Source organism: Pongo abelii, chromosome 18 (assembly GCF_028885655.2).
Source record: "Pongo abelii isolate AG06213 chromosome 18, NHGRI_mPonAbe1-v2.0_pri, whole genome shotgun sequence".
NCBI lineage: Eukaryota > Metazoa > Chordata > Mammalia > Primates > Hominidae > Pongo > Pongo abelii.
This window is the reverse complement of record NC_072003.2, coordinates 33,207,425-33,221,774: the sequence shown is the minus strand read 5'-3', so window position 1 is coordinate 33,221,774 and position 14,350 is coordinate 33,207,425. Positions and strand designations below refer to the sequence as shown.

At 53.9% G+C, this 14,350-nt stretch overlaps 1 protein-coding gene across 2 annotated transcripts in view; it reads left to right on the top strand.

The window, feature by feature from the left end:
* STX1B (syntaxin 1B) overlaps positions 1-14,350 on the top strand; it is a 40,118-nt gene that overhangs the window by 15,762 nt on the left and 10,006 nt on the right. The window contains exon 2 of one of the 2 annotated variants that reach the window (XM_063717257.1): positions 5,239-6,163. In XM_063717257.1, coding sequence (XP_063573327.1) covers positions 5,255-6,163 — 909 coding nt within the window. In that variant the 5' untranslated portion in view covers positions 5,239-5,254. Of the gene's footprint in view, positions 1-5,238; positions 6,164-14,350 lie in introns of those variants that run through there. The other variant, XM_002826360.5, reaches the window with a different exon arrangement.

Below are 14,350 nucleotides of genomic sequence, written 5' to 3'. Positions count from 1 at the left end.
AGATCGCGCCAGTGCACTCCAGCCTGGGTGACAGAGCCAGACTCCATCTCAAAAAAAAGAAAAAAAAAATTAGCCAGGCGTGGTGGTGCGTGCCTGTAATCCTAGCTATTGGGGAGGCTGAGGCAAGAGAATCACTTGAACCCAGGAGGCGGAGGTTGCAGTGAACCAAGATGGTGCCACTGCACTCCAGCCTGGGTGATGGAGTGAGACACTGTCTCGAAAAAAAAAAATAGGCTTTTGAGACAGAAACTACCACCCCATCTTGAAAATCAGTTATTCTTTTTTGCTTTTATTTCTCCCTTCCTTTCCTTTTATGCTGGGTTTTTAATAACGCTTAACTAGTGCTTGGCATAAAGAACTCCAGGAAGTGGCCTTGAAAAACTAAGCAGGGAATCAAGGTTGCAGCATGTCCGGCCCTGGGAAGAATGCTGAGTGCCTCCTATATTCCTGTTGCACCCGAACCAGTGCCAGCCAGACCACCAGATGGTCCACTGCTCAAGACTGTCATTGAGACCAGACACACTGACCCACCTCGAGTCAACCTGTGCATAGCTTCCATATATCCCCTCTCATAACCACCCCCTCTCATAACCAACCCCCCACCGGCTGAGCACGGTGGTTCATGCCTGTAATCCAGCACTTTGAGAGGCCGAGGTCGGGGGCTGCTGGTTGTAGGGGCGTCACTTGAGCTCAGGAGTTTCAGGCCAGCCTAGGGAACATAGCGAGACCCCATCTCTACAAAAAAAATCAAAAAGTGAGCCAGGTTGGTGGCGTGTGCCTGTAGTTCAGCTTTTTCGGAGGCTGACGTGGGAGGATCGCTTGAGCCTGGGAGGTCAAGGCTGCAGTGAACTATAACTGTGCTACTGTACTCCAGCCTGGATAACAGAGTGAGAGCTTGTCTCAAATAATAAATAAATATATAAAACCCAGTCAGCCTGAAAATTTTGAGATGAGACTTTCAGACATTAGTCTGCCATCTCCTCAGTTTGCTGGCTCTCCGAATAAACCTGCTTTCCTCCTACCAACTCTTTTTTTTTTTTTTGAGACAGAGTCTCATTCTGTTGCCCAGGCTGGAGTGCAGTGGCATGATCTCGGCTCACTGCAACCTCCGCCTCCCAGGTTCAAGCGATTCTCCTGCCTCAGCCCCCCCGCCCCAGAGTAGCTGGGATTACAGATGTGAGCCACCACGCCCAGCTAATTTTTGTATTTTTAGTAGAGACAGGGTTTCACCATGTTGGCCAGGCTGGTCTTGAACTCCTGACCTCAGGTGATCCGCCCGTCCTGGCCTCCCAAAGTGCTGGGATTACAGGCATGAGCCACCGTGCTCGGCCCCCAACTCTCGTCTCGTGTTTGGCATTTGGGCAGTGAGCAGCTGAGCCTGGATTTGGCTATGCTTTCCCTCTAGTGTCAGGAGGGCCAAGAAAGACACCGTGGCTGAACTTTGATAGAAGAGCAGGAGGTGGGCTTGGGGATGTTAGAGGGAAGGGAGTTCCAGGGGAAGAGAATGACACGAGGAATGGCATGGAGATATGAAAATGCAGGGAATAACGGGATAGGAGTAGAGGGTGCGTGAGAATAGGTGGCATGCCCTAAAGTGGAAAGCCAGGTTAGGAAATTGGGGCTTTACCCCATAAGCAATGGGAAACCAGGGAAGTTTTCTGATCAGGGGCTGGCCTGGTTATATCGATGCTTTAAAAAGGCTGGCCAGGCACAGTGGCTCACACCTGTAACCCCAGCATTTTTGGGAGGCCAAGGCGGGTGGATTGCTTGAGGTCAGGAGTTCAAGACCAGCCTGGGCAACATGGTGAAACCCTGTCTCTACAAAAAATACAAAAAAATTAGATGGGTGAGATGGCACGTGCCTGTGGTCCCAGCTACTCAGGAGGCTGAAGTGGGAGGATCGCTTGAACCTGGGAGGTGGAGGCTGTAGTGAGTGGAGATTGTGCCACTGCACTCCAGCCTGGGTAACAGAGCAAGGCACCATCTCAAAAAAAAAGGGTGGGGGCACTGGGTAGGAGACTGCATAGGAAGTTCCTTCATGATTCAGATGACTCACTTTGGGTAGCCCATAAGTGATCATGAATGTAATGAGCTTGAAATCACTGATCAGTGAGAGGAATTGCCATATGTGTGTGCCTGTGTCCATCTTTAGAGCTGCAGCCAGATTTGAGTGGTGCGCCATTCACTCATTCATTCCTATAACACATAATTACTGAGCGCCTACCATGTGCCAGGTGCCGTGGAGCCACTGGAGAACCAGTGAACACACAACAGACAAAACTCCCTGCCTTCATAGTTTGCTTTGTTCTTTATGCCTGGGTAAAACGGGTGCAGGAATATGCCATTTATTCATTCTGATTTTTTTGTTTGTTTGTTTTTGAGACAGTCTTGCTCTGTCTCCCAGGCTGGAGTGCAGTGGCACGATCTTGGCTCACTCCAACCTCTGCCTCCCAGGTTCAACCATACTGGTTGCCTCAGCCCCCAGAGTAGCTGGGATTACAGGCACATGCTACCACACCCGGCTAATTTTTATATTTTTATTTTTTATTTTTATGTATTTATTTATGTATTTTTGAGATGGAGTTTCGCTCTTATTGCCCAGGCTGGAGTGTAATGGCGTGATCTTGGCTTACTGCAACCTCCGCCTCCCAGGTTCAAGCAATTCTCCTGCCTCAGTCTCCCTAGTGCCTGGGATTACAGGCATGTGCCACTACACCCGGCTAATTTTATATTTTTAGTAGAGACAGGGTTTCTCCACGTTGGCCAGGCTGGTCTCAAACTCCCGACCTCAGGTGATTTGCCTGCCTCAGTCTCCCAAAGTGCTAGGATTACAGGCATGAGCCACTGCGCCTGGCAGGTCACATTTGTTTTGGGGGCAATCACATTAAGGACTGGGGAGGAAGACATATGTAAAGGAAAGGGGCTTCGTTCAAGTGGGAAGACCAGAGAGAGAAGGCTGTGCTGACGGCCCAGGTGAAAGACAGTGAGGGCCTAGACTAACCTGAGGTGGTGGGGACAGGAGAGGGCCTGGAGACAGCTCTGGGTGTCACAGTTGAGAGAGGAGCTATAAGAGCATGCTTTTACAAGAATGGGCTGTGAGCCGGGTGCGGTGGTGTGCCCCTGTAGTCCCAGCCACTCAGGAGGGTGAGGTAGGAAGACTGTTTGAGCCCAGGAGTTTGAGTCCAGGCTGGGCAACAGAGTAAGACCCCATCTCTTAAAAAAGAAGAAGAAGAAGATGGAGAAGGAGAAGGAGAAGAAGAATGGGCTTTGCAATCAAAAGATACAAACAAGGTCAGACACAGTGGCTTATGCCTATAATACCAGCACTTGGGAAGCCGAGGTGAGAGCCCAGGAGGCTGAGACCAGCCTCGTCTCTGCAAAAAAAAAAAAAGAAAAAAAAAAGTTAAATTAGGGCCAGGCACAGTGGCTCACACCTGCAATCCCAGCACTTTGGGAAGCCAAGGCGGGTGGATCACCTGAGGTCAGGAGTTCCAGACCAGCCTGGCCAACATGGCGAAACCTTGTCTCTACTAAAAGTACAAAAATTAGCCAGGCATGGTGGCAGGCACCTGTAATCACAGCTACTTGGGAGGTTGAGGCAGGAGAATCACTTGAACCCGGGAGGCGGAGATTGCAGTGAGCCAAGATCGCGCCATTGCATTCCAGCCTGGGTTACAGAGTGAGACTCTCTCTCAAAAAGAAAGAAAGAAAGAAAGAAAATTAGCTGGACACAGTGGTGTATACCTGTAGTCCCAGCTACTCAGGAGGCTGAGATGGGAGAATCGCTTGAGCCCAGGAGGTCAAGGCTGCTGTGAGGTGTGATTGCACCACGGCACTCTAGCCTGGGGAACAGAGTGAGACCCTGTCTCTGGAAAAAAAAAAAAAAAAAAAGCAAACAAGACCCCAGCCCTGCCCTTTATTAACCTTGTGAACTTGGATATGTTATGTGACCATTCAAAGCCTCAGTGTCCTGGTCTATACACTTGGGATCTTAGCAGTGGCTGCTGTGAGGTTGGGACGTTTCTGGGAGCTACCAGCATAGTGAATGCAACACGTTGGATGCCCAGAACATGGTGGCATTATAATGGTGGGGAGGCAAGGACAGCCTTCTGTGCTTTGAGTGGCTGGGTGGATGGAGATGATGCCATCTCTGAGGGAGAACACAGGAAGGAGCACTTTGGGGAGGATACAGCCATCTCCTTGAGGTCCCCACGTCAGCGCTAGCCATGCCCACTGTAGTCATGGATCTACTCATGGCTCTGGTGGCATCTTCAATCTCTGTCTTCTTGGTGCCCAGCTCAGAGCTTAGGCATATAGTAGGGGCTGTCTTACGGGGGGAGGATCTGGCTTGCAGGTACAGATGTGGGCACTGCAGACACGGAGGTGCAGGAAGATGCAGGTAAAGAAGGAAGAGAATGCCAGGCATGGTGGCCCAGGCCTGTAATCTCAGCACTTTAGGAGGCTGAGGTAGGAGGATCGCTTGACCCTAGGAGTTCAAGACCAGCCTGGACAACATAGTGAGGCCCTGTCTCTACAAAAAATAAAATTAGCCAGGTGTGGTGGCGCGTGCCTGTAGTCCCAGCTACTCAGGAGGCTGAGGTGGGAGGATCACTTGAGCCTGGGAGGTTGAGGCTGCAGTGAGCCAAGATTGCACCACTGTACTCTAGCCTGGGCAACAGAGTGAGACCTTAACTCAAAAAAAAAAAAAAAAAAAAAGAGAGAGAGAGAAGAGAATGGACGGAGCCCAGGGAACCCTTAGGTTGAAGGGCTGTGGGAAAAGGGAAGGACCTGGAAGGAGGCTGGGAGACAACACTCACAGGTCAGGTTGGGGGGTAGGTGGGCGGAGCACCACGGACAGGAAGGTTTCAGGAAGAGGGGCTCATCAGGGTCACATGCTGCTGAGAGGTCAGGGATGGTAAGGCCCGACTGGCGGTGTGGGATGAGTGTTTATCAGACACAGATTTGGCACCAAGGAGGTCACTGGGTACCTGGCAAGAAAATGCCGGGCGTGGTGGCCCAGGCATGTAATCCCAGTACTTTGGGAGGCTGAGGCAGGAGGATCGATTAAGAGTCAAGACCTGTCCCATTGGGGACCGGCGCCCCATTGCAGGGGGTGGGAGCAGATGGTGTGGTGTAAGGATGGGGAGAGGAGAGGTGGGCTTAAGAACAGGAGGTCACTCAGACCCTCAGGGGCACCTGATTTCCCTTCCCACTAAGGACAAATTTCATGTTCAACAGTCAGAGCCATCTGCAGATGGGCCAGGAGGTCCTGGGAGGTAGTGATCACCCTGTCCCCGGAGGCAGACAAGCAGAGCTCCGAGACCCACCGCGGCGGGAGAGGCCCAGGCTGTGCAACACAAGCCCCGTGTCCTTCTCAGCAAGCACCTGGCTGGTTCCCTGCATCGTAAAAACCACACAGAGGGTCAGTCTTTCTATTTCTAGTGTCCGAAGAGCCTCCTGCAGGAACACACACGGGCTCGCACCCAGAGGTGGTCGCGCGCAGCCTCACGCAGACACCAGACACAAAACACAGCCGCGATCTGTGTCTCCTGGAAAGGGATCCACATCCCGGCTCCCAGGTTATTCCCTGAATTCATTCCCTCACCCCCTCTTTCCGCCGGGCCACCCCACCCCCCGGGCCACCCTAGCATCTCCGCTTGGCTCTCCGCATCGCTCCCTGCTCCTCGGGCTCTGCCCACCCCCACCCGCCTCCAGGCCTCTCCCGCCCCCTCCTCGGGTGTCCCCCAAGCCCGTGACTACAACCCCCAGGCGCCCCAGGCCCGGGCGCTGCGCATGCCCCCTGCTCCCTGCGCGCTCCCGCTCCCCCCGCCCTCGCTTCCTCCTCACCTCCCTCCGCCCCCCTCCCCCGCGCTCGGCTCCCGCATCCCTCCATCCTACCCTGTGCCGCAGCCGCATCGCCACCGCAGCCCGGCAGAGCCGAGCCCGGCCCAGGCCCCTGCCCCTGCCCGGCCCTCGGCCAGCAGCCCCCGGCCCCGCCCCCGCCCGCAGGCCCCCCGCAGCGGCCGCGGCGCCCCCCGGCGCCCCCAGACCCCGGCCTCCGGCACAGAGGCGGGAGACCCGGAGCAGCAGCAGAGGCAGGAGGACGAGGAGGAGGAGGAGGAGCCGTCGCAGGATGAAGGATCGGACTCAGGAGCTGCGGAGTGTGAGCTTGGGGGTGGGGAGAATGGGGGGGCGGGACCCCAATATTGGGGGAGCGCGTGGGGATGGAGTGGGGGAGGTGCTGGGACGTGGGGGCGAAGGATGAGATCGGAGGTTGGTAGCCGGGGCACCCCAGTATCTTCAGGCGCCTGATGTCTCTCCAGTGAACCTGCATTTTGGGGACAGTGGCTGGAAGGGGTTGGAGGCCATTAAGACACAAGGGGGCAGGAGAGGTCTCAGGGGCTTCGAACACCCCGCATTCCCAGGAGGGCCCCAGGGTCTGGTCTGGGGATGGCAGAGAGTGCATGTCAGGAGAGACCGGAGGGGACTGTCATCCCCCGGGCCGGTTTGCCAAAGAGAAGCATGGGGGCGGTGACTGGGCCAGGCTGAGAGTCTAGCAGGACCCAGATTCAGGGGATGCTACGGGGAAGGACACAGGTTGGGACTGAGATGCCAGCACCTGGCAATGAATGAAGTGTGTGTGTGTGTGTGTGTGCACACGCGCGTGTCACTCCCCATAGGGAGGGGGCATCTCTCTGAGACAGGGAGGGAAGAGGTGGCCTCCGGAGAGAGCCAGAGGGCCAGGGCCTGAGACGGGGTGACCCAGAGGTGGGAGATGGGGATGCAGAGGAGAGGGCCATGGAACACGGGCCACGCTCTGCTGGGGGGAACTGGGGCACCCGGGGCAGTCAAGGGCTGATGCAGGCCCCAGGTCTGCAGGCCTGAAGAGGCCCGGCTCCAGGAGTCTGGCCAGGAAGTCCCTGGTTTTGGGGGGACAGGGGAAGGACTGCAGTGGAGGCTGCTACCTGGAGGAACTGGAGAGTGGGGCTCGATGAGAATGGTTTCAGGGGCAGGGAGGACGCTGGGGCATTTGGAGAAATGACCTGAGGCCCGAGGAGGCAGCGCTGACAGTCCGCACTGTGCTGGGCTGGTGGTGTTATGTTAATAAGGGTACCAGCCCCAGCTGAGCTGCCCAATGCACTGAACCTTTACAGGGAACTGGTGGGTTGTTACCCCAGGGGTTATTACCCCACTTGACAGATGAGGAAACTGAGATTCAGGCGTGGGAAGGGACTGGCCCAAGGTCACCAAGCAAGTGGGTGGGGGGCAGACTGCAGTCTGGGTTTCCTGTCTGCCAGGTTGACACAGGTGTCTGCTTTTCTGGCCTTTGAAACAGAAGTTTCAGCACTGGGGGTGTAGAGCTGTCCCCTGGATTTGAGGGTGGGGACCCAGGTTACAGACAGACGAGGAGAAGGTGTTTGGAGGCAAGTGACCGCTGTCTCTGGGGACAGACAGGTTGCCAAATGGGAAGCAAGGAGGAGCTGGTGGCTGAGGGAGGGAATTTTGAAGGTTTCTTTATTACATTTTTACTGAATATACACTCAGGCATGAGGAAAATGACAGTAATAATAAACATTGTTTGAAGTGTTTTATGCATATTCACTCATTTTGATCCTCACAGCAATCCTATGAGACTAGTTATCTCATTTCATAGATATATAAATACCTTTTTAGATATATAGGTATATGTTATCTCATTTTATAGATAAGGACACTGAGCTCAGAGAGGTTAAGTAATTAGACCAAATTCACACAGCTGGTAAAGGCAGGATTCAAACCCAGGCAAGCCGGCTTCAGCATCGGTGCTGTCAATTCCACTCCTCAGTTTGCAGAGCAGGCTTTCCTCTGTGATGTCATTAGAGCCCCACTGACCTCCTGGCAAGTGGATGGAGAGGCTCTTTCATTTTAGATTTGGGGAAACTGAGGCCCGGAGTGGTTGAATAACTTGCCAAAGGTCACACAGCTAGCAGGTGAGGGATCCGGACTTGAACCCAGCTCCCCTGCTACCAGGACTATTCCATGACTCTAAAACCCAGGGAAATCGAAGTGGGTTGGGATCAGGTGGTGTGGAATTGGGGTATAATTCAAGAAAGAGGGAGGGAAAAGGCTAAGCGGGGTAAGGGGGAGGCAGGGGAGGGGGAGGCCTCATGAATGAGTCAGGGGCCCCTGCTCAGAGGTAAGGAATCCTGTTGGCTGTGGCTGCCGGAGGTGGTGTGGAAGGGTGAAGGGGCTGAGTGGATGTAGTGGCTTTGGTATTAGTCACAGCTCAGGGAAACTGGAGATTCAAGAGGGGGCGGGCGGGGTGGGAAAAGCTGACAGATTAGGGTAGTGTAAGGGTCTCCCTGCTACAGTTGAAAGCAAGGAGGCTGGGATGCGGGAGACACCCGGCAGGGTGTGGGGGACCTGGAAATGGGGTCTCTGAGACACTGGGAGGGATGAGGCAGGGGCGGTGGTGGGAGGGGACGTTAGCCCAGGGGACTGATTGTCTTTCCAACAGTACCTTGGCATTCCCAAGGGGTTCTCAAGTCCGTTTGTCACACAGTGGTTTCGGGAGCCAGACTGTCTGGGTTCAAATTCTAATTTTGCTACTTCCTGTGAGACCTTGGGCAAGTTGCTTAACCTCTCTGGTCCTCAATTTCTTCGTGTATGAATTGGGAGAAGTAAGAGTACCTGTTTCACAGGGTTATCCTGAGGACTGGAAGTAGTTAATATGCATCAAGTGCCTAGGAGGGGGCCTGGTGCCCAACAGTGCTGTGTGTCTGTTACCCAGCAGATGGCTTGTTTATTTCTCTTCAACACCACACAAGCCCCCTGCGATGGGCAGGACATGGCCCCTATTTTATTTTGGCCCCTATTTTATTTTACATTGAGGGCCAGAGGGGGTTAAAAAAACCTGACTTGTTCAAGGTCAGATAGCTTTTAATGGTCGAGGTGGGCTTGAACCAGGGTTTTCTGCATCCAGTTTACCAGGCAACCTTGGTTGGTGCTAGGCTGATTGTGGAGGCTGTGATGAGGAGTTAATCAGCTAAATAGGTGTCCCAGGGTCTAAGGAGTGAAGCCAGAGTGGGGCTCAAGAGGAAAGAGCAGAGCGAGTGAGGTGGAGAGGAAGGTGGGTTATGGGAGAAGACAGGAGGGGCACAGGGAGGGCTGAGGTCTGAGACGCAGCTGTGGAGTCGGGTGGGAGAAGTGCGGAGACAACCTGGGACGAAGGCGGGGCCTGCAGTGCAGGAGCCTGAATCTGAGGCTGGACAGGATGAAGGCTGCTGAGGGACCGCCCTGAGCCCCGAAGGCCCTCAGGTATGAGGCAGGCACAGTAGGTGCTTTAGCAACGCAGCCTTGAAATCACAGGGGGCGGAGACCAGCGAACCCTGGGCGATGGATCCATATCCTCCAGCTGCTCTGGGCTGCCTTTATTTATATTTAAAAAAATGTTTTTAGAGACATGGTCTTCCTCTGTTGCCTAGGCTGGAGTGCAGCGGTGCAATCACAGCTCACTGCAGCCTTGACCTCCTGGTCTCCAGGGATCCTCCTGCCTCAGCCTCTCGAGTAGCTGGGATTACAGATGCGCTCCACCAGGCCTGGCTAATTCTTTTTACTTTTGTAGAGATGGGGTCTATGTTGACCAGACTGGTCTTGAACTCCTGGCCTCAAATGATCCTCCCACCTCGCCCTCCCAAAGTGCTGGTATTCCAGGCATGAGCCACCGCGCTCGGCTGGTACTGGGCTTCTTTCTGCTATCCAAACACACAAGTTTACCTCTGTCCAAGGACCTTCGTGCATGCTGTTCCCTCTGTCCAGCATGCTGTTCCATCTGCCCTGAATTCTGTTTCCCCAGCATTGTGGCACAGTTGGCTCCTTCAGGACCTAGCTCAGATGTCATCTCCCCAGAAAAGCCCTGCTGACCGTCCTGTAGAACTCCTTCTACAATCCCCCCCAATCCCCGTGTCTCTTGATCCCATCTTTCTGCTTATCTCCCTCCTGCTATTCAGCACAATCTGAAATGGTCTTGTTCACCTCCCATTGTCTGCCTCCCCCACTGGAATGCCGGCTCCCTGGAGGCAGGCCCTTCTTGCCTGTCTTCTTCACCACCACATCGCCAGCAGCACCCAGAAGAGCACCTGGCACAAATCAGACACATCTGTTAGATGAATGAATGACTTCACGAGGCAGAGGGAGGATGAGAAAGGGGCAGGGGGTAAGGTAAGAAAGATGGAGGAGAGAGGTCAGGGTGAGAGGGCCAGGCTGCTCAGGGGGAGGGAGCAAGGAGAGGCCCCAGCCAGGGAGACAGATGGACTGAAGCAGAGGGTGGGGGAAGGGGCGCAGGGGGGAGGCTGCTGCCTCCGATCAAACGATGATGCTTGCACCCCTGAGGAGCATGAGGAGCCCGTGTGTGTCAGTGCTGGGGCACGCATGTGTTTACACACACACACGTACACACACGCACACTCTCTCTGACTTTTCTGTCACCCAATTCCAGTCTCTTGCCGCCTCTGTGTTTTTGTCACTGTCTCACCATCTGTCTCTCTGGTCACTGACTTGCTGGCTCTCACTGTCACTCTCCTCCTTCCGCTTCTGTATCTGTCCTTGCCGTCACTCCACATCGACATACACACAAGGCCCATGGTGGCTCCGGTGTGGAAGACCTGGACTTAGGGGGCCCCTGAAGAGGTCAGGCTGCAGCTGGAGGCTTGGATCTGATGTGCGCAGTACCCAGGTGCTTCTGGAAGGGGCTCGGGGCGCTGCACTCTCTCATTCAATCCCTCTCAAGTGCTCAAGGAGCTGTGCGCTGTAGAGCAGAGTGCCTGAGTTTGAGTCATCCCATCAGCTGTGTGATCTTGGGCAAGTTACCCAATCTCTGCACCTCCACCTCCTCATCTGTCCAATGAGAATAAGAATATGACCTCATGGAGTGGTTATGAGGATTAAACAAGAAATGCAGGCTGGGTGCAGTGGCTCACGCCTGTCATCCCAGCGCTTTGGGAGGCCAAGGAGGGAGGATCTCTTGAGCCCAGGAGTTCGAGACCAGCCTGGGCAATATAGTGAGATCTCATCTCTCAAAAAAAAAAAAAAAGAAGGAAAAAGAAAAAAAAAGAAATGCAAAGCACTTGTAATAGGACCCAACTCATGGTAATCAGCACATATATGTTATATGTATGTGAATTGTTATCCTCCTCGATTTGCACATGAGGAAACTGAGGCTTGACTCATTCACCTGCAACCTGAGGCCACCATAAAGTAGACTGGGGCACCTTTGATCATCTTTTCCTAGGTAGTATGGTTTGCCCACAGCCTGCTTTCTTTTTGGCTGGCCTAACTTCTTCCAGAAATGGATGCTGTGCTCATTACTAAATATGCATCACTCAGAGCACGGAGGGCCCCTCAGAGCAGGATGGGCACTTGCACCGGTCTGCTCATTTCAGTGATGAGGGAACTGGGGCCCAGGGAGGAGTCGAAGTTTGCCTGGGGTCACACAGCAAGACAGATGGAGGCTGGGAGGCCTGGCCTCCTGTCCAAGCTCTTCCTGCAGCCCTGGGCCCCTCCTACTGATTTTCCATCCTGGGTGCAGGAGTTCAGCAGTCCTGGGGACATGGCAGAGTGGGCTTTTTAGGACCACGAGGGACTGCCATCTGTCAGCAGGATAGAAGGGAGAGAGCCTGAGATTTAGTGCCAGACAGTCCTGGGTTCAGGTCCTGCCTCTGGCCTCATTTGCTGTGAAGCTTTAGGCAGGTCAGGCAACCTCTCTGAGCCTGTTTCCTTGTCTGTAACATGGGATCGGCCGGGGGTAGGCATTGTTACCACTCAGCAAATGCAGAGACTAGGCTCAGGGGTAGAGCCAAATGGTCTTCTAACAGCTGACCTGGGACAAGTTCTTTTTTTTTTTTTTTTTTTTTAAGAGGCGGGGTCTTGCTCTGTCACCCAGGCTGGAGTGCAGTGGCACAATCACAGCTCACAACCTCCTGAGCTCCAGGGATCCTCCTACCTCAGCCTCCCAAGTAGCTGGGACTACAGGTGCACACCACCATGCCCAGCTAATTTTTGTATTTTTTGTAGAGGCATGGTCTTGCTATGTTGCCCAGGCTGGTCTTGAACTCCTGGGTTCAAGTGATCCTCCCACCAGAGCCTCCCAAAGTGCTGGGATTATAGGTGTGAGCCACTACAGCTGGCCTGAGTTATTTAGCTCTATGCCTCAGTTTCCCCATTTATAAAAGGGGGCTATAATAATACCTCCAAGGGGACTTTTATAAGAATGAAATGGATAGATATATGTGGAGCACATAGAACAGTGCCCGGCACATTGTAAAACACCATCTAAATATTTGCATAATTATAATTATGTTGGCCAATGGTCCTTACAGAGTCCTAATGAAGATTAAATGAGATAACAAGAATGTAAGACTTACGCAAAAAATAGCATCAAGTGCTCTTATTTTGCTAGGTTGTCCGGACACAGAGCCTTCCCCAGATTGGGACTCAGCAGGCGCTCACTGAGAGGGAAAGTAACTGGGAACCGAAAGTCAGCGGGGGAGGTAGCCCAGTCTGGAGCCTAACAGGGGTCTTTGCAGGGCTGGATGTCCATGGTTTTCTGGCCCTATGTGGCCTGGGTGCCCTTGGGCAAGTCACTCTCCTTTCTCCCCTCTGGCTTCCTGTTCCCTCATCTGTGAAATGGGGACGATGATGTTTATGCAGCTTTTCTTACAGGGCTGGTGGTGCTGAGGATCAAAAAGGATTATGGATGTAAAAGTGTTTGTAAATGGTAGAGGATTATTAGCTCCCAGCTCTCTTTGTATTTATTATACCAAATAAACCACACTTGGGCCTTCTATCTTTCTTCCTCTCTTGAAGGCAAACAAATAGGTAGCCCAGGGTGCTCCAGAAATGAACCTAAGGGAGGTGGCTCCAAGAACAACAGGAGAGATTGAAATTAGATTTTAGGAAAGAGTTCCTAACGTTAGCATGGGAAAGTGAGAGACACAGAGAACGGGAAAGTCCTCAGGCACCCGGGCCAGGGAGAGGCCGCATGACCTGCGTGAGGCTGGTGGCTGAGTGAGTGGTTGAAGGGAGAGAAAGGGCAGAGGAAGGCTTTTGGCTCTAGGGGAAGGAGGCCTTGTAGCACAGCTGGGTTTTGAGGACAGAGAAAGTGAAGAGCATCCTGGTAGGCCGATGGGTCCTCAGAGGTGAGCCCAGCATCCCAGAGCCTCTCAGGGTCCCCAACTTATGCCACCTGTGCCGCCCCACTTTCTGGGGGCAACCGTGAGCTAAGACGGAGGAAACCCCCTTTCCAGGCGGATGGTTGGGATTGTCTGGAAACTCAACCCAAGTGCTGAACACATTTTCCGACACAGTGTGGGCCCAGCGTCTGTGTGAAGACTCCCTGGAGTTCCATTTGGGCTGGGCTTAGCAGGGAGGCTGGGGTGGCTTCAGGAGCGTGGAGCTGGAGGCCCCCCGGGCTGTGCGGGCTTTTCCTGGGGCTGTGGGGCACTGCTGATCCTGAGTTTTGGCTGTGTGGACTGCACCTAGGTCCCATCTGGCCCTGTCTAGGTTCAATCTGAGCTGTCTGGGATCTGTCTGGGATCTGTGTGAGCCTCGGCTAGTTCAGTCTGAGCCTGTCTGGTTTCTGTTAGGCCCTGTCTGCGTTCCGCTGGGACCCTGGCAAGCTCTTCTTTTTGGATTCCAACTGACTACACCCCCAGGTGGATGCTGTTTGGATCCTGTCTTGCTTTCACCCAGGCTCTAGGGTTTGGATTCTGTCTGAGCTCTGGCTGGGTTCTTTTTGGAAATCAGGATGACCTCTGTATACATTTCCACTGGGGCTGATCAGGGCTCCAGATGTCATTAAGCTTGATGGGCTCAGATTTTGCCGTCAGACCTCTGTCCCAAGCAGAGAAGGACTCAGGTGTGTGTAGCATGGGGCACCTCCCCTACAGCCTCTCCTGTCCAGCTCTGAGCGTGTGTGCAGACATGAGGCTCGGAAAAGCTGGAAGAACAAGCCCAGTGAGCCCTCCCAAATGTCCTCAGGGGTGCAGCTGAACGCCAGTGTGTCCACACATGTCAGTGCAGCTCAGCTGTGAGTCTGCGTGCGGGTGAACGCCAGCATCAGTGCATCTCCATGTGGGTGTCGGGGGGGCCTATTCCTGTGTGCCTTGGGTGTCAGCTCTTCTGTCTGTGTCTCGAGTCTGTCTGTCGGTGGCAGTGGTGCTGTGGGTGGGTAAATCTCTTTGTGTCTCTGAGCCCTGAGGGTGGAGGGTTGAGCAGCTGCAGGTTGCAACTGGGAAATCCAAGCCAGCAAGAGTAGGTGGGTGTGAAGTTGGAAGGGGCTGGATGAAAGCAAGTGAATCCACTGCGAGGGAGA